The sequence below is a fragment of the Gymnoscopelus braueri genome (assembly GCF_963280865.1).
Source record: "Gymnoscopelus braueri genome assembly, chromosome: 16".
In the NCBI taxonomy this organism is placed as follows: Eukaryota; Metazoa; Chordata; class Actinopteri; order Myctophiformes; family Myctophidae; genus Gymnoscopelus; species Gymnoscopelus braueri.
In genome coordinates this window covers 6,420,886-6,441,578 of record NC_137616.1, presented here as the reverse complement: position 1 = coordinate 6,441,578, position 20,693 = coordinate 6,420,886, and the positions used below count along the sequence as shown (strand labels likewise).

The window sequence follows — 20,693 nt, the reverse complement described above, 5'->3', positions numbered from 1 at the left end:
GCCAACAATGGCTAGGCCATGTAGAATTGATTGCCTGCCTTAACTAGAAGAACGGTGTGCTCTTCCTCAGAGCGCAGACTACCGCCAATCTCCGCCAGGCCGGGTTGTCTACCCAAGGGCAAGAAATAGCCAGTCATAGCCAAATAGTCAGTCATAGCCACTTGGAATGGAAAAAAATCTTAATTCAATAGCCAATAGTCAATAGCCTAATAATTCAAATTAAATAAATATCGAATTGAATCGTGAGCTTAAATCGAAAGTCGAATCGTGGATTAGGCGTATCGTGACACCTCTAGATTTTTTTATTTGGGTTTTTGGACATGAAAAGCTGTACTCTTTTCTCTCCCTCTCTCCTCCCCCCCTCTTGTTGTGTAGTATTCAGCAGGGAGTCACAGAGAGGACGTCTAGGGTGGTGAGGAGGATGGGCTTGGGGGGGGGGGACACAAAACATGAGGCAATTCACTGCTCACACCTCTCCTAGCAACAAGCTGGTGCAAGGCATGATGGGAAGGCACACAGGATCTGATGTAACTATCCGTTGTGTATAATCTTGAGTTTAAATGCTAAGAGAAAAACACCGCGCCACTGAGAGCAGATGCACCATCTGGGGGGTTGTTAAATGTACCTCCTACCATAGTGGTTTGGTTGAAATAAGCAGCAATCAAGGTTTGCTCAAACAGCTAAAGTCGGAGGAACTGTCTTCACATAATACATAAAGAGGAGTGACACGCGTTCCATTAAACAAGACATACAGTCCAATAATGGCGTGGCTAACCCTGTGCAACTGAAAAAGTACTCCATCAAGTTAATTAGCAGCTAACTGGCTTGAATCCACCTACATATAATATCTGAAAATGGTAAATTGAAAACTTTTATTTTATTCGTACTACTTCTTTTGTGTGACATCAGTGTCGTGTAGCCATGGCATGCCCTCGTCTCTGGTCCTCGGTCGAAGAGACTGACTTCTGATCATCTGTATAGGGGGCAGGTGGTAATCACATGTTCAGCAGTCTGCTCAGACTCGCTGTACTTGCCATGCTGCATTGTCTGTCAAGCCCCACTTTATATGATGGATCATTTGAAGCTGCTATAGGCCTGGTTCAGCATGGTCCATCCGTAGCAGGTCTTCACCTTTGACACCATCTCCCGGGGGTCCCTGACGTAGCGGTGGATAAGTGTGCGCCCGGCCGTCTCCCACTCCTGCTTCCAAGACGCCGGCATTTCCTTCATTTTCACTCTTACTGTAGTGGGAGTGATTGCTGTCCTCCGTTTTTTTACAATGGCCAAAATGATATGCATGCGTCTTGAACAATGCCTACACCTACACATCATCAATGATGTGCTAACGTGAGCTTTTTGTGCTAATATTGATAACATAGGCAACCGAGCTTGGCCTTGTGGTTCACTGTATGCACTTGGCAGCGTGAGTTGAGCTGTGATTGTTGTTGCAGCGTGAACGGAGTTGTGTGGTTCGCTGTATGCATGTACAGTGTAGCAACACAAGTGATTGGTCTACCTTTTAGGTGACAGAGACACAGAAATGGATACCGGCAGATACAGACAAACCCTGTTCTAAGACGACTATTTCCCTTCGGCGTCACACTAAAGATACATTATCTTGATTCAATGTAGGCTGACTGGGCCAAAACATCATGTTTTGGTTGAATTAGGCTCCATGCGACCTTTATGGGATAGTTCACCCTCAAAATGACTTTTATTTCCTATCGATCAGTCACCCCATGGAGACTTGAATTCATGGATATTTTTAGTTTTTGTCGCATTCCTAAGCATTCGCATTCATAAGCCAATAATTTGATGATCGGCAGTGGTTCCCGTAGGAGACACAAAGAGTCTCCTTTGTATCTCCTACCGGAACCGCTGCCTAACGGTCCGCTGGTCATCAAATTATAGCCGTAGGAATTTTTTTTGGGTGAACCATCCATTTAAGAAGGATGAATTGCGCTCTCCTAGTACATGTCCACCTTCTCTCGGTTGTGATCAAATCTCTGGTCAACCACATTACATCTAAAGCAATCCAACACCGTCTGCACTTCCACAATCTTTCACATAATGAATTTACGTCTACCTCAGCAACTGCAAACCAATGGGACGGGCTCGGCTGACAAAACCTTGCCTGCATGTTGTTCAGAAACCAAACTGTACCCAACAAACATGGCCTAAGGCTATGTTTCACACTGCCACCTTAAAACAGCCTGCTCAGCATCGCAGACACAGTACTTAATTATACCAATAATCACATCTAGTGGTGATGGCTGACGCTGCTAGTGTGTGTGTGTGTGTGTGTGTGTGTGTGGGGGGGGGGGGGGGGGGGGCACAACTACTACATGCTTCAGAAGCCAAATTCTAACAGCAACCAGTAGATTTTGACTGTGCAACACAGAGCGAGATGAGGCGGTTTGGGCTGCTACTCCCCAGGGAGTGCGAGAAGCAGAACAACATGAGGCAATACTCACTCAGGCTGCGCACATCTCTCCCAGCAGCTGCTGCTGCAGCAGCAAGACAGGATGGGAAATCAGAGTGGTAATTATGCGTAAAACAGAGGCTGGCATAGCCTCAGTTCTAACTATCAGCCACTGGAAGGAGGGAAAGGGGGGTGTGGGGGGGGGGGGGAGACCGAAAGAACAAGAGAGACGGGAGTCTTTATTTGTTAGTCTTGAAAGTGAAACCGTCTTGAACTGTGATTTATAGCCGGTGTGTCAAACCACATGAATCCTAAGTGTCTCTATTCTGGGCTTGACATAATAGGCGAACATTAGGCAAACATTAGTCGAAAATTAGCAGGTCTACAAGAGCTTGTAGATCGGCTACATGCCACGAAGAGATTTGGTTTTAGAGGGACAAAGTAGGGGGACCCCGGTCAACAGTATATAGGGGTTAAGTTTGTAGTGACGAAAGATATTTGGTTTTGGAGCCTGTGCCAAATTTCATCAGGTGGTAATTTATTACCTTGTTGATCTTCTTGGCGTCTCCATCTACTGTATCACCATCATCAACACAACATTGTTATCAATAATGCTGCTCAGCAATAAAACACTGACAACTGGTAATATCATTGTGGGCAGTGCTGCTCAAAAGATTTTGACCTACAGACCCTAGATTCCCCCCAAAACTCTCTCCCCCTCCCTCTAATCCAATGGTTCGCAAACTGGGGGTCCCCAGATGATTTTGGGGGGTCCCCAGATGATTATCTTTATGTGCAACATTGTTTTCTCACTCAACAGTCAACAAACCAACATACAGTATAAGTGTATACAGGGTATCTGCATAATTCTAAAGTGATAATTTAAGGACTTTCAAGACCTTTTTAATATCTCAAAATGAAATAAATAATAATCTAATAATAAGACCATTACTACATCAAAAGAAACCAACAAACTATACTATAAAAAATTGTCAAATTGTTAAATATGACCTAAGAAATAGGCTTTTTTTTATTGCCGATCTACACGCTCACAACTTGTAGTTCGGCTAATTTCACAATATTTAGTTGTGGAACCGAGTCAATATAAATGTATTGCCTCAACTCTTACAATTCCAAGTGCTTGTCAGGGTGGGGGGTCCCCAGTTCAAATATGATTTTGGGGGGTCGCGGCCTGAAAAGTTTGGTATCCCTTGTTCTAAATCCCCTCTCCTCCACTCTTCTCCTCCAGGTAACTATCCCCGGCCCCCTCACTACGGCGGGGCCCCCAGTGCCAACTACAACAGTAGCGGTCCGGGAGCCCCCGGCATGGCCAACAGCCTGGGGATGAACGCCGGGAGCCCCATGCACGGCCAGGGGCCCGGGCAGCCCTGCGGCTCCACGCCGGGCGGCCGAGGCCTGGGTCCGGGTCCCGGAGCCGCCGGCGGGGCGGCCGGGCGTCCGTACCCCGGCGGAGGAGTAGGAGGAGGACCCAGCACCACCGTGGCCCCCACCTCCCCCGGTATGCCTCAGTCCGCGGGTCAGGGCATGGGGCCTCCGGGGCCCAACGCCGTCGGACGCAAACCTCCCGAGACGGGCTCCAACAACAACGCCATGCCAGGGGTCAATAATAACTCTTCATCGTCTTCCTCCTCCCTGCAGGCCAGGTGAGTTTTTTTTTTGTGGGCTGAAGCGTGGATCATCGGTTTCAAATGTTTAACCCATTTAGACCGGGAAAGAATCTGTGTCATTTTTAGATCTTCTTTGGCTATTTTTGAAAAATAAATCGTGAAAATGTGTGAAAATCTTATATATATATATGTCACAGTACGTTTGGAGAACCAGTACGATTGAAGACAGAGCGCTCGTTTTTAGGCACGGGGCTCCTTCGGGGCGAGGCGGGGCTTTTCGAGACAGGGTTTATTAGCGAGGCGCGCGAGGAGGAGAAGGAGGACGGCGCTGCGATGCGGGGGGTTATTACGCGAGGCTCGCGAGGAAGAGGAGCCTCCTCCTCCTCCTCCTCCTCGCGTAATAAACCGTCCCGTCCTCTCCTTCTCTCCTTCTCCTCCTCCTCCGAGGAGGAGAAGGAGAACGCGGAGAGGCGGGGCTTTGATGCGCCGAGCGGACCTGTCTTTTGTTGTTCCCCCCCACATAGCAACCAGGAAGCTACGCTTGGGGAACCATAATATCTATGAGGGGAACGCTGAACACGCGTTCACACGCACACGCTTGTCCATGACGGAGGCGCGCCGATTTAGTGGAGCTTGAGGCCGAGGAAGCGCGCCCTCGCGCCTCCAGGCGCGAGTGCCCGCGCTGACCCGGCCGACGCTCCACTAGTCGACTCAGCGCCGTTTGATTTGTAAACCGATAGGGACAGAATAGTTCTTTTCATGGATCACTGTGTGTGTGTGTGTGTGTGTGTGTGTGTGTGTGTGTGTGTGTGTGTGTGTGTGTGTGTGTGTGTGTGTGTGTGTGTCAGGGAGAAAGTAAAACAAAAGCCAGAACACAATAAAAGTATCTAAACAGTCCTGCTTTCAATAAACCAAAAAAAGCATGAGCGCGTGCGCGTGTGTGCGTGTGTGTGTGTGTGTGTGTGTGTGTGTGTGACTGTGTGTGTGTGTGTGTGGCCATATATGTTTGTGCACAAGCCTGGCTTGTGGCTCCCTCTAGTGCTGGGTGGGTGGTAAAAACGAGCGCGCTTTCTTCAATCGTACTGGTTCTCCAATCATACTGTAACATATACACTTTTAACTCAAATCTTTGCTTTGTTCCACGGGTCCCTGGAACAAAATATTTTGAGATGGGGGACCCAATATATATTATTTTGGGTGGTCCTTGACATGAAAAAGTTTGAGAAGCACTGATATATAGCAACATAAGTAAAATAATAATAATAAAAAAAAAAAGACAGGATTAAAAAGATTTAAAAGACAGAATCCCCAGAAGCAAAGATTTGAGTAAAAAAAATATTTGTATATTCAAAGATTTGTACAACTTTTCACAATTTGTCAAAAATAATTGCTGATCTACAAGTTTGTATATCTGCAATTTTTTTAGTAGCCAAAGAAATAAAAAAATTACACAGATGCTTTCCCGGTCTTAATGGGATAATACTGTACATTCTCTATATAGTACGTAGGTCTGCAACTCATTCAAACATGACTTTTGATACATTTTACCCATTAGCAATATGCCCACGAATTTGTCCTTTTGTACGTAAAAATCTAAAATTGGAGACAGTGGTAGGTGTTCAATTATAGCTTAAAACTATAACTGTTTACCCCTGTTACCTCCATCTTTCACTAAAAAGGAAACGCAATAAGCTGTTTTGTCAATTTGTTTCCTCTTGTATAAGAAATGTGGGTCATAGTCGTTACCCTCCATAATGTAATTATTGGGACAACTACACTTTCAGTAGATATACATGAATGGACATTTGAATGTTTTTTTGTGGTGAGCAGGTCAAGAAATGATGCATTTGCCTTTTCTTACATATAGGGGCTGTCATGACTATGACATTTTACTTGCCGATTAGTTGGTGCTCAATTAATTGCGATTAACGATTTATTTGTGTTTCTGTCGTTAAACATTGGAACATTATGAATATAAATTACATTTCTGTTTGGCATTTAGGCTTCGTAAACAGGTGCACAGGGCACATATGACTTGCATAATTTAATAACTTTACACTTAAAAAAACAAACATGAATAATTTGGAAATAGCCGATCTATAAGCTCAAAGCGTGTCACATCGTGACGCATTTTGAGCTATTTCCACAATTTTTTAAAATGTTTTTCAACATGGTAATCATTACGAAGAATTGCGATTATCCCCCCAAAATTGGTGATTATGTAATAATTGTCACAGGCCTACTTACATATTGTATTCATTCAGATTCAAGATTGAAAAGCCATTTAAAAAATGTTGTTTCACTTTTTGCACAACCCCACTCCTCCCTCCCTATACAGGCCCCCCTACGTGCGCTCCCCCGTCTATCCCTCCAACAACAACAACCACCACCAGTCTTGGCCGGGTGCGCGCCCTGCGCTCTCTCCTTCGCCCCACCCTCACCACCAACACCACCCTCCTCCTCCTCCTCCCCCCGCCTCCTCCCAACCCCACCCGCACCACCACCACCACCCCCCCTCCCAACAGCAGCAGCAGCAGCAGCAGCAGCAGCAGCAGCAGGCTAGCAGTGCTCAGGGGCCCCCCGCGGTGCCTCTGCCCCCAGAGCATTATGGGTAGGTGCTTATGGGGCTTTTAGTCTTCACGGGAGCCTGGCAGACACATGGGTACTACAGTACACACCCATGCAGCATGTATGCAATGATGGTTTCAATAAATTAATAAAGATTCTTAAGATCATAAAAAATGTGTGTGTGTGTAAAAATATATATATAGGGCAGAAACATATACTCCATATTCAAACTTTTTTTAGTTTTTTCTTAAATTAACGCCCTACTTGATCATACTACAGTGTCACACAAAAACATACAAAGTAGCACATCTGCAAGCTCAAAACACTGCGTGAGCTTGTAGATCTGCTACTTTTGCTGTTTTTTAATGAATATATATATATATATATGTATGTACAGTATATATTTATGTGATATATTTTCTCGCTGGCATTTTTGTTGCAATATTCATTCAATGTAAGCACACTTCTATATGGTAGTTTCCAGTGGTGCTGGTGGAGTCTGACATTCCCGGCAACTATGCAAATAGCAGTAGCATGCACAAACAGCTGAATACGGAGGAGGAGAGCCACTGGTTAAGGACCCACTGAATGCATTTATGCATAAAGAAAGATGAGCTCCAAAATACAAAATAACTATCAGCAGTAAAACATGCACAACTTATTTTAACATTTTAATGATGCCTTTTAATTTGTTCTACAGCGCTGTAATTGAAAATGAGTTTTTTGACATGGTGTCGGATGTTAATCCCTGTGACTGCCAGGCTCTGCAGTATACTGTGCTTAAATACGGTACTAACGTAACTACTGATAGAACTGTTGAACTGGACCTGAATCACTGACACACAGGACTAACCGCAAGGCCTCCTCTCCTCTCCTCTCCTCTCCAACTAACTTGTTGATAAATAGAGCTGTGTTCAATTCACCTCAGCTCTTTGATTAGCGTTGCATCTCGCTCACATTAATCAAACAACCGGGGTTACGTTTGTAACCTATAGTTTCCTTTCCTTAGGATTTGATTAACTTATTTGCTTGACTTTCTTCTTTTTTTCGCCCAGATTCTCTCTCTCTCTCTCTCTCTCTCCCCATTGTATTTCAGATGTGGTGATGACGGCACTAACTGCACGGCTTCTATGTCAACTTGAACCGTTAACCCTCTGCTTCCTCTCTCTGACACACAGCTGGACATCATTTAGTTTTTGACGCCCCCCTGTTTGTGTTCTCTTTCTCGTGCGGTGTGTTTAGGCAGGGCAGCTACCCAGGCATGGGGCCAATGGGAGGAGGAGGAGGAGGAGGAGGAGGAGGGGGAGGGGGGCTGGGTCCTGGTGGCCCCTACAGCCAGCAGACGGGAACCAACTCTGGGAGGATGACTCCCCAGGGGCCGCACTACAACGCCCCACCCTCAGGTAAAGGCCGGTAGTACAGGACCCTTGCTTCATCTTGTTTTAGTTCAATGACCTCTACTTATCCACTTAAACCATTTATACATAGTTGACCAGAGTCCCCCAGGGTTCTGTACTAGGTCTGCTGGAATTTCCCTGCATAAAAAAAGTTGTAAAAGTCGTCCTTGGCAGTGAATGAGTTTAAGTTGAGCATAATTTACACTCTTATCCAGGGCCCATGATGGGGATGGGCGGTCCTCCGGAGCCCAAGAGGGCGGACCTAAATAAAGAGGGAAACGCCCCCAACGCAGAACCACCCAAACCCAAGGTAAGATCCTCTAGAGATCTATTAACCAATCAGATTGGCTGTTTCCCTTGTCAATCAAACCTTGCTTCACCTGCCTCTCTCTGAGCATGCTCTAACAGCATGTGTGTGACGAATGCAACAAACGCGACAAACGCAGCTTCTTTAATTACGAATAGGGAAAGAGCACAAGAACTTGACAAGCTGTTGTCATAACTTCCAAGGAAGCAAGGCTGTTAATTTCTTCTTTGCAAGTCGTTGCTGTCGTGCAGAAACCCGGTATCTCTAGGTCCATATTTCAACCCTTTATATTTTTCCGTAAATTAATAAGATTAATGAATAAGTGTGTCGCGTAAAAGTAGCGAAAATAGCCCATCTACGCGAGCCTTTTCAGTACATGGTCTATTTTCACTGTTTTGGAAAGAAATTGTCTGTCTGTGGGTTTTATAAATATTTAACAAATGAAAAGTATTAATAAGAGCTTGTGACTAAATAATAAGTACACTGGATCCATTGGTTCTATTTTCCATATCCTGAAAAGTAACGTTTTTGGACATACAAGGTTTCCACCCGACAGCCACGAAGTGTAATAATTTGATGTTGAAACCGGGAAAAGAGGGCTCAGGAATGGAATCCTTTTACCACCGGAGTTTGAGTTTGTTACGTGTTCGTACTTAGTTGACATTCACGTTGTTGCCTGATGTTTCAAAGATTTTTAGAGTTGACAAAGGCACGTACCAAAATATCCACACCATCTCCATAAACCAAGAAAAGAAGTCACAACGCGCTCCGGAACACCCACTCCTTTTCTGTTCCCACCTTTCGTCTTGGTTTCCTCACACACCTTGAGTTTGGTTTCAAGTTGCTTCTCCCTATCTATCCTCTCCCACTAATCCATTCAATCCGGTAACGCATCTCTGTAATTTTTTTGGCTATTCAAAAATAGCGCTTGTAGATCTGCTATCGTGAAATTTTGTGCAAATCTTTTGAATATATATATATTTAAAATTAACATTTGTAACTGTCAAATGTCTCAACAAAATGTCTAAATCTTTCTGGAAAACTATTTTTGCTACCCCCAAAATTAAGTTTTTGGCTGCCGATCCCCATCAAAATATGTTGTTCTAGGGACCCCCCAGAAGCAAAGATTTGAGTAAAAAATATATGTATTCAAACTAAAGATTTGCCCAAATGTTCAAGATTTTTCAATAGCAGATTTACAAGCTCATAGATCTGCTATTTTTGTATAGCCAAAGTATAAAAATTATGGATATAGCTGAAATCTAAAATGACACGCATGCGTTCCCGGATTGAATGGGCTAAGACTGCATCCGGACGTGTAAAATCTCACCTTTTGTTTTTTGGGCTCTGTCCTCTGTGTGCATTCCTCCTCTCAACCCTGGCCTTATTATCCGATAGAGAAGGTGTAGTTTGATCGGGGAAACCGGTGCTAGGCGGGTGTCTTTCAAAGGACATTGCCATTCTGTGACCTGCTCTGCCTGAATCAGTCGGTTTAAGTATCTGTTCATATAGGTTTTCCATGTGAAATGGAGAGTGAATAAAGTAAGTCAAATGTCGATGATGGCACATTTGAAGTTAAATGCAGTTTCAGAGAGAGGGTTTATAATGAGACCAATATTACTGTAAATATTTGGACTCCTCATACAGTATTGAGTGAGCTAGTATCAATTATGGAGTAGTTATAACTGTCAACTGTCAGCGATGTTTTGAGTACGTCTGTCAGCCTCTCAATTTTGTTCCTCTAAATGTCTTGGTTTCTCTAAATCAATGTTTCCCAAACAATGGGTCGGGACCCATTTTTGGTTCACGGACCCTTTTTTATGGGTTGGGATTTTTTTTTAATGTATTTTAAGTTTTCAACTCTCTTTTAATTCTTATCTTTGCTTATCTGAGTTTTTTCCCTAATAAAGTTGGCCTGGCCCACACGTAAAGTGTCTTTGAGTAAAGCACATTATAAATTCCAGATCATTATTATTATGCGACTGCTTTCAGTAGAGCAGGTGACGTGTGACACTGTTGTCCTGCTTGGTGTTGTCTGTGCTGTGATACTAGATGTGTGTTTATTGATCTTGTGTCGCCATAATCAATGCATTCAGCCATTTATGTCTGCTTTTCTTCATTATTCGGGACTGCATCTATTGATTATCTTCTGAGCTGATTATTATTTTTTTGACTAAATTGAGTGAATCGATTTAGTCTTATTAACCACTTAAGCTCCTTTTTATATACTTTGTTGTACAACAGTGTTGTAAATAGCAGGGGAAAATAGCTTTATTAGCGATTAGATTAACCGTTGGACACCTAGACTTCGTTACATTTATTGATGCGTTCCTTACTGGTCTGTGGTACAAATATACGGTAACATGATAATGTTGTGTGCTTTGGCTGTGTTCCGCTGAACACTAACCTAGCTTGAGGAATGGTTTGGCCGCTTGTCTGCCTCGATACTGTGCGTGTGTGTGTGAGGGGGGTGCATATGCCGGCGTGGGTGGGTGAGGTGGTCCTATATGAGTGTGTGTGTATGTGTAGGCCTGTCACAATTATGACATACTCGCCTAATCACAAAATTGAGATAATCGCAATTATATCCATAATCGTCAATCGTTTTCATGTTGAAAGATTTTCATACATTTTCAAACATTTTGCTAAATTGGTAGATCTACAAGCTTACAACGCATCACTTGGTGACTTGTAGCTTGTAGATCAGTTTCGGAAAGTATAAATTTATTAAATATGTCAGTAATTTTTTGTATATTTAAAGGTAGGGTAAGTGATTTAAAGGTAGGGTAAGTGATTTGCTTTGGTTAAAATAAGTGTTAAATAGCTCTATATTCTGATAGTACTCATTGCTATAGAGTGTTTGTTCAGTAAAAGGAGTCTCCTTGTCTCTCCAGCTCTTTATTAAACAGAAAATGCATTTTCTTTTCAGTTTCATTTCCAATTTTATCCAACCAGGACAGAGAACTCAATCAGGATACAGATTAAACAAGTGAAATTGGAAGTGATGACACTAAGAAATGAGCAGACAAAATTAGAACTGGAACACTATACAAATTAAGCTTAAAAATTGGTACTTTCTCCTGATTGGCTGAGATTTTGACACCTACCGAAAAATGTATTTTCTGTTTATTAAAGAGCTGGAGAGACAGGGAGACATCTGTTACTGAACAAACACTCTATAGCAATTATTACTATCAGAATATAGTATTTTAACCTTTTAACAAAATACTTTTTGTTTTAACCAAAAAATATCACTTACCCTACCTTTAAGTTATTTGTCATATAAAGTTTTTCAATACAAAGCCTAAAAGGCAAACATAAATGTAATGTTTATTCATACGCTCCAATGTTCAATACCAAAAACAAAACGATTAAATCGTTAATCGCAATTATTTGTATGACAATTAATCGTCAACTTACATTTTGTAATCGTGACAGCCCTACGGCCCTGTGTGTGTGTGAACACGGTTTTCATTCCCTGTCCTCCTGTCCCCTGGTCCACAGGACGGCTACAGCTCCTCTCACTGTCCCACCATGTCCCAGCCCCCCACCCCGTCCCCCATGTCCCCCAGCTCTGCTAGCCTGTCCTCCTGTCACGCAGAGGACAGCGATAGTATTAGCGGCTCCGCCTGGCCCAGGAATCCCAGCAGCCCTGTAAGTGCCTCAAAAGCACACAGAAAATGGCTTTTTTTACTCCGCTATATATATATATGTTTTCATCTACGGTATTTTTCATTGTAGGTAACATAAAGGAACACATGTGCACCTTGGGGATTATAGCAGTATTATAGTAAGTGTAGTAGGAAGGGGCTGTTTGGATTATTATCCTTAAACGTTATGTCACTTTAGCTGTAAAAATATTGTTCCAAACAGAATTCTCCCTAAAGCACAAAGACACTAGACGTTTCGGTTGTGTAGTGTGTGTGTGTGTGTGTATGATGTAATTACACATATTGGCAAGATATCTTCAATAGTTCTTTTGATTAGAAATAATTCATATTCCTAAAATCTCCTCATTGACATTGCACGGTGAATCGAAGCCACTCTTTTAGCACATAATTGACATAAACCAATGCAAGCAAAGCTGCCAATATATAACATCACAAAACCCGTTAGAGCATTTTTTAAAGATGTCCTCTTCTTCCTCTTGATTTTACTATTTGAAAATACGGATCCAGTCCGAATTTTCTTCCCAATTCAAATGGTAAAATGAATGAATGAACGAACCAAGTATTGAAGATGCGTACCTTACCATTATTTGTAGTTGCATCATGGCAAGGCAACTACAAAACCTTTTACCAAAGGGTCTGTGTGCTTCACAGTATGCCTCCATGGTGCATCTGCCATGGCGCTCTTCTAAAGAACACAATTGGCTTTGTTTGTTGGGTGGGTGGGTGGGTGGGTAGTCAGCAGGACAGGGTGATCTCTTTCACTGCACAAAGTACTCCTACAGGTTGGTCCGGGGCACCTGTTCAGCAGGGACTCGGGGAGTGCAACTGGAAGGGATAGTGTGTTCCTCCACATGCGTTACACCCTCCCAGTGCAACTCCAGTCCTCGATCTACAAGCTCTCTACAAGCTCACTATGAGCTTGTATATCTGCTATTTTTGAATAGCCAAATACATCTAAAAATGACACGGATGCTTTCCCAGTCTTAATGGTTAAGACAAAGTCGTGTCACTTAACTAATTTTCTGCCAAAAACGTTTATAAACGTTTTTGAGAATTTAGCTAATTTTTACAAAAACAAATTTCAAAAATGATTCTTTATTTTTGGGGTTTTTCCGTTTTTCCGTTCGTCACAAATATCCAGGTCAGTCTAAGAGTTAAAAAAGAGCTCATTTGCTGTATTTGTATTTCTCAGCATGTTTTGAAGCAGATAGTGTCCTTACATGTTTTTTAATGTGTGAGCACGTGTTCCGCTTGGAATGCCCCTTACGAGACAGTTTATTTGTAGGAGTGGGAGTTTTTTTTTTGATCACTTGTCCAGATTATTCTTGTAAATATCTTTTTTTATGAGCTTCTGAATGTTTCAGGACCACATAGTCTCGCTGGAATGCCCCTAAAGACAGCCCAGGCTGCCGCAAAACAAAAGTCTATAAGGAGCACATGTGTTTGTCAAGAGTTTAAGTAGTCTGTTTGATGTTCCTTTTTTTAGTTCCACAACATTTCGGTTTAGGAGCATATCATCTCCACCATAAAGCCCTGGTTTCTGCTGCTGTCATAAAAAAAACCTGCAACTCCAATTTGGACCATTGGGTGAATTTTGGCCCCAAAATACAGCACTAAGTTATCCACCCTTTATGGTTCTGAGGCCCATAAAACCCACTCAGAACCCACTGAATTATGTCAATACTTCACATTCAGTCCATCTGAAAAATACTGATGTTTTTCTTGACCTGTGAATGCATGGCGTTAGGAGGGTACATGGTTTTCATCTGACAAGCAGCGTTCAACAAATAAATACATGTATTGCTGTATTTTTTTCTTATGGTTTTCTGTGGTTGTCCAAACAGCTTTAAAAAAATGTTTCGTCAGTGTACTTGTTTTGAGTCTAAAAAATGTGAAACGTGAGACTTTCTCATTAAAATGCGGAATGTTCCTGAGGTTCTAAAACGGCCCGTCCTCAAGGTTCTAGAGAATCTGTGTTCCCATAGCAACCAGTGTGGCCAGGAATTAGTTTCAGTGTACTGAGGATAGAAACACAGGACAGGACATCTTGATGTCCTTTCTAACTTCATAGCCGGGTACATCTAATCCCTAATACCAGTGGTTAGCAAACATTTTAATGTCAAGGACCCCCAAATTGATTCGTATGTACTGTGTCTGTATTTGGCTGCAGACGCCCATCTGAAAAGGTTTTGTTCCAGGACTTTTCAAAATGTTTTGAAAATAGCTTGAGAGGCTAGCCAAAATAGATTTGATCCACAGGCAGCGTTTGATACAAAAATAGATTGATTTACATAGGGGTTCTACCAGCAAGGGCCAAGTATGTGTTTGTGTCTATTTAGCTTGGACTGTTTGTGTATATATTTATAGAAACAAAGATGTGATTGGGTCTGTGTGTTGCAAGAAGTTACTAGGGCCCATGCAGCTTTCCTTAACCACTTCAGAGGGGACAAAACTATGTGCTGATTTATAGTTTGCATTCCAGTTCAGCTTAAAAACATGGCAAGCTGCATAATGCTAATCGAATAGTACACCGTCATATACTTTAAGGTTTAAGCCCTATATACTTGGTCATACGACAAATGGCAAAAATGGCAGATCTACAAGCTCACAACGCATTGCAGTGCGGTGCATTGTATCTGAGAGATATACTGTATTATATGGTTGAACTGTGTCATCAAGGATGCTTAGAGAAAACATAGTGAATATTAACGTCTGTGCCCATGAATGTCTTGGTAATATGGGCCACCATTAGCAGCAGCATGCACGGCATGGATTATGTTAGTGTCTGATGATCGTGTTTATTTAATTTTGTCACTATTAAATTGGCTTGTGACAGTTTACTGTGCCATTCAACGAGGGATTGAATGAGTTTCATCTGTCTGACTCTGTTCATCTGGTCTATTTGCTGCTGTCTGTTGACTGTCTGTTACAGTGCTTTCAAATCTGACAACTGACCTCAAAACCAAACATTTTGAATTGAAAAAGTTATGTATACTTAATTAGACTTTTTCAAGGCAGAAGCTGTCAAGAGCTTTGGGCCTTGAGACACATTGAGAAAAGATTGAAATGGTTGGAATACAGTCATTATTATTTTTATATTTGTTGCAGAATTTATTTTACTTACCCATTCAATTTCAGTCTTAAAGGACAAGTCCGGACTACAGTAAATAACATATACTGTAGGCTCATTTTCCTACTTATAGTGATCCTAAATGACTGGCCATGGGTTCTATTTGCCCTGTTGTACATTTTACTCAGCAGACCCCAGCAGCCCTCATAGCATAGAGCCTATAAGCATATTGCTACTTAAGCAAAACATTTTTTTTTTTCATGAATCTGTTATTAGTTGTCATTACACACACATTCTTGCCTAGATTATCCCACACGAGTCACCACAGTCTCGTAAATCATGTTTTGGGGTGAGCTAGGCACAACTGCCAATAAAAGTGACTGTACTGGCCAGTCACTGCGCGTCTTTTTCGGGACTTGGAAAAATACTGCTAAACAGCATAACATCTGTTTAGCAGACTACTCAAATTAAGGGCATTTTATTTTTATTTTTTATCTTTTCCCTTTTTTTAAAAAACTGTTTCAGTTGGTGATTAATAATAATTATGATTGTATTTATGGTTTAGCATGAAGACACGTTAAGACACAAGTAGACAATTCTACATCAGTTCGGTATTGTTTATATGAAAAGCCTCTTTTGTTCTTTATTTGAGTTAACAAAATGTTTTATATATATCGTTTTTGTTATTTAGTTTTATTTACTAACTATAATTTGGCCTTTATGTGGTGATTGTCCTTATCTGGGACTGAACAACATGATAGTTGAAAATATAATTGTTTTGTCTCGAAAAAAATTTACACATTATGAACTGCAGCTTATTAAACAACAGTGGTAGTGAATGAAAGATGTCGTAATTAACATTTTAGTTCCTACCGCAAAAAAATGAAAACCCAAAAGCTTTGTTCTCTGTGACTGATTGTCCCTCCTGCATTGCCGTCCCGTCCAGAAGCCCAGCGCGGCGACGATGACCAACGAGAAGATCACGCGGTTGTACGAGATGGGCGGGGAACCCGAGCGGAGGGCGTGGGTGGACCGCTACCTGTCCTTCATGGAGGAGAGGGGGACGGCGGTGCCTCTCCTCCCCGCCGTGGGCAGGAAGCCCCTGGACCTGTGTCGACTCTATCTGTGTGTGAGGGAGATCGGAGGACTGGCCATGGTGAGTGGGAACGGGAACTTCTTGGGGGTGTGACGACATCTAGGGCTGTCACGATAATGAAATTTTACTTGACGATTAACACATCCACCGCCAGAGGTTAATCTCATAATGTACTCACCAGTGCCAAGGTGTTTTTGTTGTTTTTTTGTTTTTTTCATGTCGCCATAGATCTTGTTAAAATCCTTAACCCATTGATACCTGGAACGCATCTGTGTCACTTTAGATTTCTTTAGGCTATTCAAAAATAGCAGATATACAAGCTCATAGCGCGGCACCGAGTGCCGCGCTATGAACTTGTAGATCTGCTATTTTTGAAAAATCGAGAAAAAAATAAATTGGGGTTTTTTTCCACATTTTTTTTAGGATTTAGAAGACATTTCTAGAATCTTCTCAGGTCTTAAAGGGTTAAGATTGAGCCGTGAACGGTCTGTTTACATCCGCGAGATCTCCCTGTATCTCCCAGTGAAGACCGCATGTCAAACGGACTTCCATGACTGTAGTTAGAGCGGATTACGTTAAACAGTGAAATGCGAGGAGAAAAAACTACAGGAAGAGAATTGAGTTTCAGTTTCGTCTGTAGAATGGGAGCGGGCGTGATCGTCGAAACCGGATCCCAAATAATTCTATTTCCTGTCATCAAACCGGAAACGGAAGTGGATCAAAAAAATTCCGAAAGTGCACCCGGACCGCGCATGCGCGAAAAGACCGCAGCCCGTAGGACTACGGGCTCGGCGCTTAACCGTTGGATTTAACGGCCCGTAGAACTACGGGCCCGGCGGTAAAGGTGTTAATTGTCACTCATATAATTGCGATTAACGATTTGTTAGATTTGAGTTACAAATGTTCGCTTTAAAAATATATATATATTCAAAGATTTGCACAAAATGTTCATGATTAAAAAAAAATTAGCAGATCTACAAGCTCATAGCTTGTATATCTGCTATTTTTGAATAGCTAAAGTATAAAATAATGGCTATAGCTCAAATCTAAAATGACAGATACAGTATGCGTTCCCGGATTGAATGGGTTAAATCCCTCCCCCTTCACGTTGGGATTTAATCACCCTGTCGGGGGTTTATTTCTCAACAATGACCATGAGACTATACTTTTTGTGTCATGTGTCCCCCCCCCCCCCCACCCGACAGGTGAACAAGAACAAGAAGTGGAGGGAGCTCTCCACTCACCTGAACGTGGGCACCTCCAGCAGCTCCGCCAGCTCCCTGAAGAAGCAGTACATCCAGTACCTGTTCGCCTTCGAGTGTAAGGTGGAGCGGGGCGAGGAGCCCCCGCTCGAGGTCCCGGGTGCCACCGGAGACGCCAAAAAACAAGCCGCAGCTGCCAAGCCCAAGATCCAACCTCCGTCACCCTGTGAGTAGAAAAGTGGTCTTGTTTTCCTTCTTTTTTTTGTTTAGTTTTTTGGCTTTTCTGCCTTTTATTTGGATGGTATGGTAGAGGGAGGGATCAGGAATCGAACTCACGACTCACTGTCAGGCTGAAATTAGAGCCTATATGTGGTATGCGCCTTACCCACTAGGCCATTGGCGCCCTTGTTTTCCTTCTTAAACACTTTCAACCTGGCGTCTCTCTTTTGGGCATGTTGTTTGTTACAGGTGAACATTAATGAACTTTCCCCAAAATATATATATTTTTAAGCTGAAATATGTGAAACGCATGTGTGTTTCCGGTTCAAATCTGGTGCTGAGCCAATCAAACAAAGCGGAACAGGAAACGGGTATGCCACCCTCTGAAAACCTGGAATTGCAGTTATGCACAGAGACAATTGGTTTAACCCATTCAATTTTAGATTTTAGCTATAGCCATTATACTTTTGCTATAAAAAAAATAGCAGATATACAAGCTCGTAGCGTGGCACAGAATCCCGCGCTATGATCTTGTAGATCTGCAAAAAAAAAAAAATCGTGAACATTTTTGCAAATCTTTTAATGTATGTATATTTTAATACATATCATTTTGGGGTCTTTGACATGAAAACGTTTGAGAACCACTGATATTATTGCAACATACGGTTTTCTGAAAAACTCTTAGGATTTAGAAGACATTTGTAGATGCGTTCCCGGATTGAATGGGCTAAAGAGTGCGTGTGTGCGTGAGCAGAGCGAACAGAGCGAACAACATTGACCTCATCCTGACCTAGTTTCACACGGCAAACCAACCGCACACCAGTGACACAGCACTTTTCTCTCTCTCTCTCTCCTCTTCCCTCGCCCTTTTTTTTCTCTCTTCTCTTTTCTCTCCCTCCCTCCCCCCTTCAGTCTAATTATAGCAGGCACAGATGGAGGCGTGTGGGTCTATTGTTGACATGTGAAACACAGAGCAGCATGGCTAGCAGCTTGGCCACATCGCTCTCTCTCTCTCTCTCTCCCTCCCGCCCTCCTTCTCTCTCTCTATCCCTTGCCACTGTCTTTGCGAGATCTTTTCAAATCTTGATGTTTGTTTGTTGGTGGCGGTGACAGGTGGTGTCTATTGCAGTGATTCGCAACCGTTTTTCAGGCCAAGGACCCCCTAGCTCAGAGAGAGATGAAGCAGGGACCCCCTCTATATCGTGTCAAATTGTGTTTCAGATTTTAAAAAAATTCTTTACTTGGTCTGCTCTTTTTTCCCTCTACACCTATACCTCTTTGCCAAAAATAGCCGATCTACAAGCTCACAACGCCTCGCAGCGCGAGGTGCTGTGAGCTTGTAGATCTGCTATTTTTGGCTAAAGTTCTCCTCAGAAAAGGGATGCTAGCTAGGGTTCAAGTGTTTAATGTAAAAATAAATATCATTTCACATAAAGATATGGCAGACCCCCTGTAGTAGCTCTGAGGACCCCCTAGGGGTCACGGACCCCCTGTTGAAGACCACTGCTTTACAGGACCCCAATTTCTATATGCTTTAGCCCACATACCCCCATAAAAGAAAAGAACTGTCTGTAAAATCTGGAGTGTGTACAAATGGAACCATATGGACCCGTAACCGTAAGGGTCCATTTGGTTCCATTTGTACACTCTCAGAGTACCAGATTCTTTCTCACTGCTACAGAACCTTAAGGGCTGTCCACACCAAGCACTATAACGATAGCATTATGTACTTGTGGACAGTGGACACTGCCATCCATTTCATGGTTATTTTCATAGTTATACAGTAGTTATAGGGACAGTTATATAGCACATTTCAACAAGGCAAATTAAAATTAAAAATTAAAATGAAAAAATCACAACTTTTCATCAATTAAAAACAATTCCAACATTTCTCAAAAGTATTTCATAAATACGCGCCGCGTTGTGAGCTTGTAGATCTGCTACTTTCACTAGTTTGGGTCCCGGGCAAACGTCTTAATTTCTCGTTTGGTTCTTGAGCTAAAACGTTTGGGAACCACTGCTCTATAACAGTGATTATAGGACCCCCAAAATGATATGTATTTGGCCGCGGACCCCCATCTCAAATATTTTGTTCCAGGGACCCCCAGAAGCAAAGATTTGAGTTACAAATGTTTGCTTAAAATTTTTTATATATTCAAAGCTTTGCACAAATGTTCACGATCTTTCAAAAATAGCAGATCTACAAGCTCATAGCGCGGCACCGAGTGCCGCGCTATGAGCTTGTTTTTTTAAACTATAAAATATGGTTAAAGTGGTTAAAAGGATTGTGACACTATATTAACACATTTTTCTGGGGACCCCCTGGTTCCCCTCCAAGGACACTTTGAAAACCAAAGCCCTATAAGACTTGATGTAGTGTCAGGGTGGATAATTACCTTTTTGGCTCACCAGCCACAGTCAGTCCCTGGCTGTGGGTAGATGCCCACATTCCACTTTAAAGTTGGCACGCCTGAAGGTCCTATTTCATCCATGATAATGATCCTTGGGCATCACTGATTTATTTAAAGTCTTCTTCCAAAAACGGTAAATTTAAGTGATAAAAAGCTGTATTTCTGTGGACCATAAAAACTTACGTAATACAGGCTGTGTGACTTTGGGCCGATCGTAGCTTGAGTGGGTAGAGCGGGCCGGCTGGGAACGGGAAGATTTTTCGGTTCGAGTCCCTGTGCATAATGTGTATGGTGGTTTAAAACGCTGGTTCTCGACGTCGGGTCCGGGGGACCACCAGTGGTCCAAATGGATCTCAGTATTAACCCATTTTTGGCAGGAACCCCTATTTGTAACTATACCTTTCAAGACGGGAACCCCTTTTTCAGAAAACACGTTTTTAGAGTCAGCCTCAGGTCTAAATGGGTTAATTAACACTGTGGATTTTACAGTGTAGATTGGGGTACTTGGAAATTTGTGCAAATCTTTGAATATATATATTCTTTAAGCGAACATTTGTAACTCAAATCTTCTGCTTCTGGGAGTCCCTGGAACACATTTTTTTTGGCCAAATACATATCTAAAAATGTTTTCTAAATCCTAACAGTATGTTGCTATATCAGTGGTGCTCCAACTTCTCCATGTCAAAGACCCCCATCTCAATA

The 20,693-nt window shown here is 42.4% G+C and overlaps 1 protein-coding gene across 5 annotated transcripts in view; it reads left to right on the top strand.

Moving 5' to 3' along the window:
* The window catches only part of arid1b (AT-rich interactive domain 1B), an 84,335-nt gene that overhangs the window by 48,552 nt on the left and 15,090 nt on the right, over positions 1–20,693 (top strand). For 3 of the 5 annotated variants that reach the window (XM_080452574.1, XM_080452573.1, XM_080452572.1), the window contains exons 7-13: positions 3,672–4,086; positions 6,389–6,661; positions 7,861–8,021; positions 8,231–8,325; positions 11,827–11,976; positions 16,010–16,219; positions 17,365–17,587. In XM_080452574.1, the coding sequence (XP_080308700.1) occupies positions 3,672–4,086; positions 6,389–6,661; positions 7,861–8,021; positions 8,231–8,325; positions 11,827–11,976; positions 16,010–16,219; positions 17,365–17,587 (1,527 nt within the window). The remainder of the gene's footprint in view (positions 1–3,671; positions 4,087–6,388; positions 6,662–7,860; positions 8,022–8,230; positions 8,326–11,826; positions 11,977–16,009; positions 16,220–17,364; positions 17,588–20,693) is intronic. The other 2 variants (XM_080452576.1, XM_080452575.1) reach the window with 2 other exon arrangements.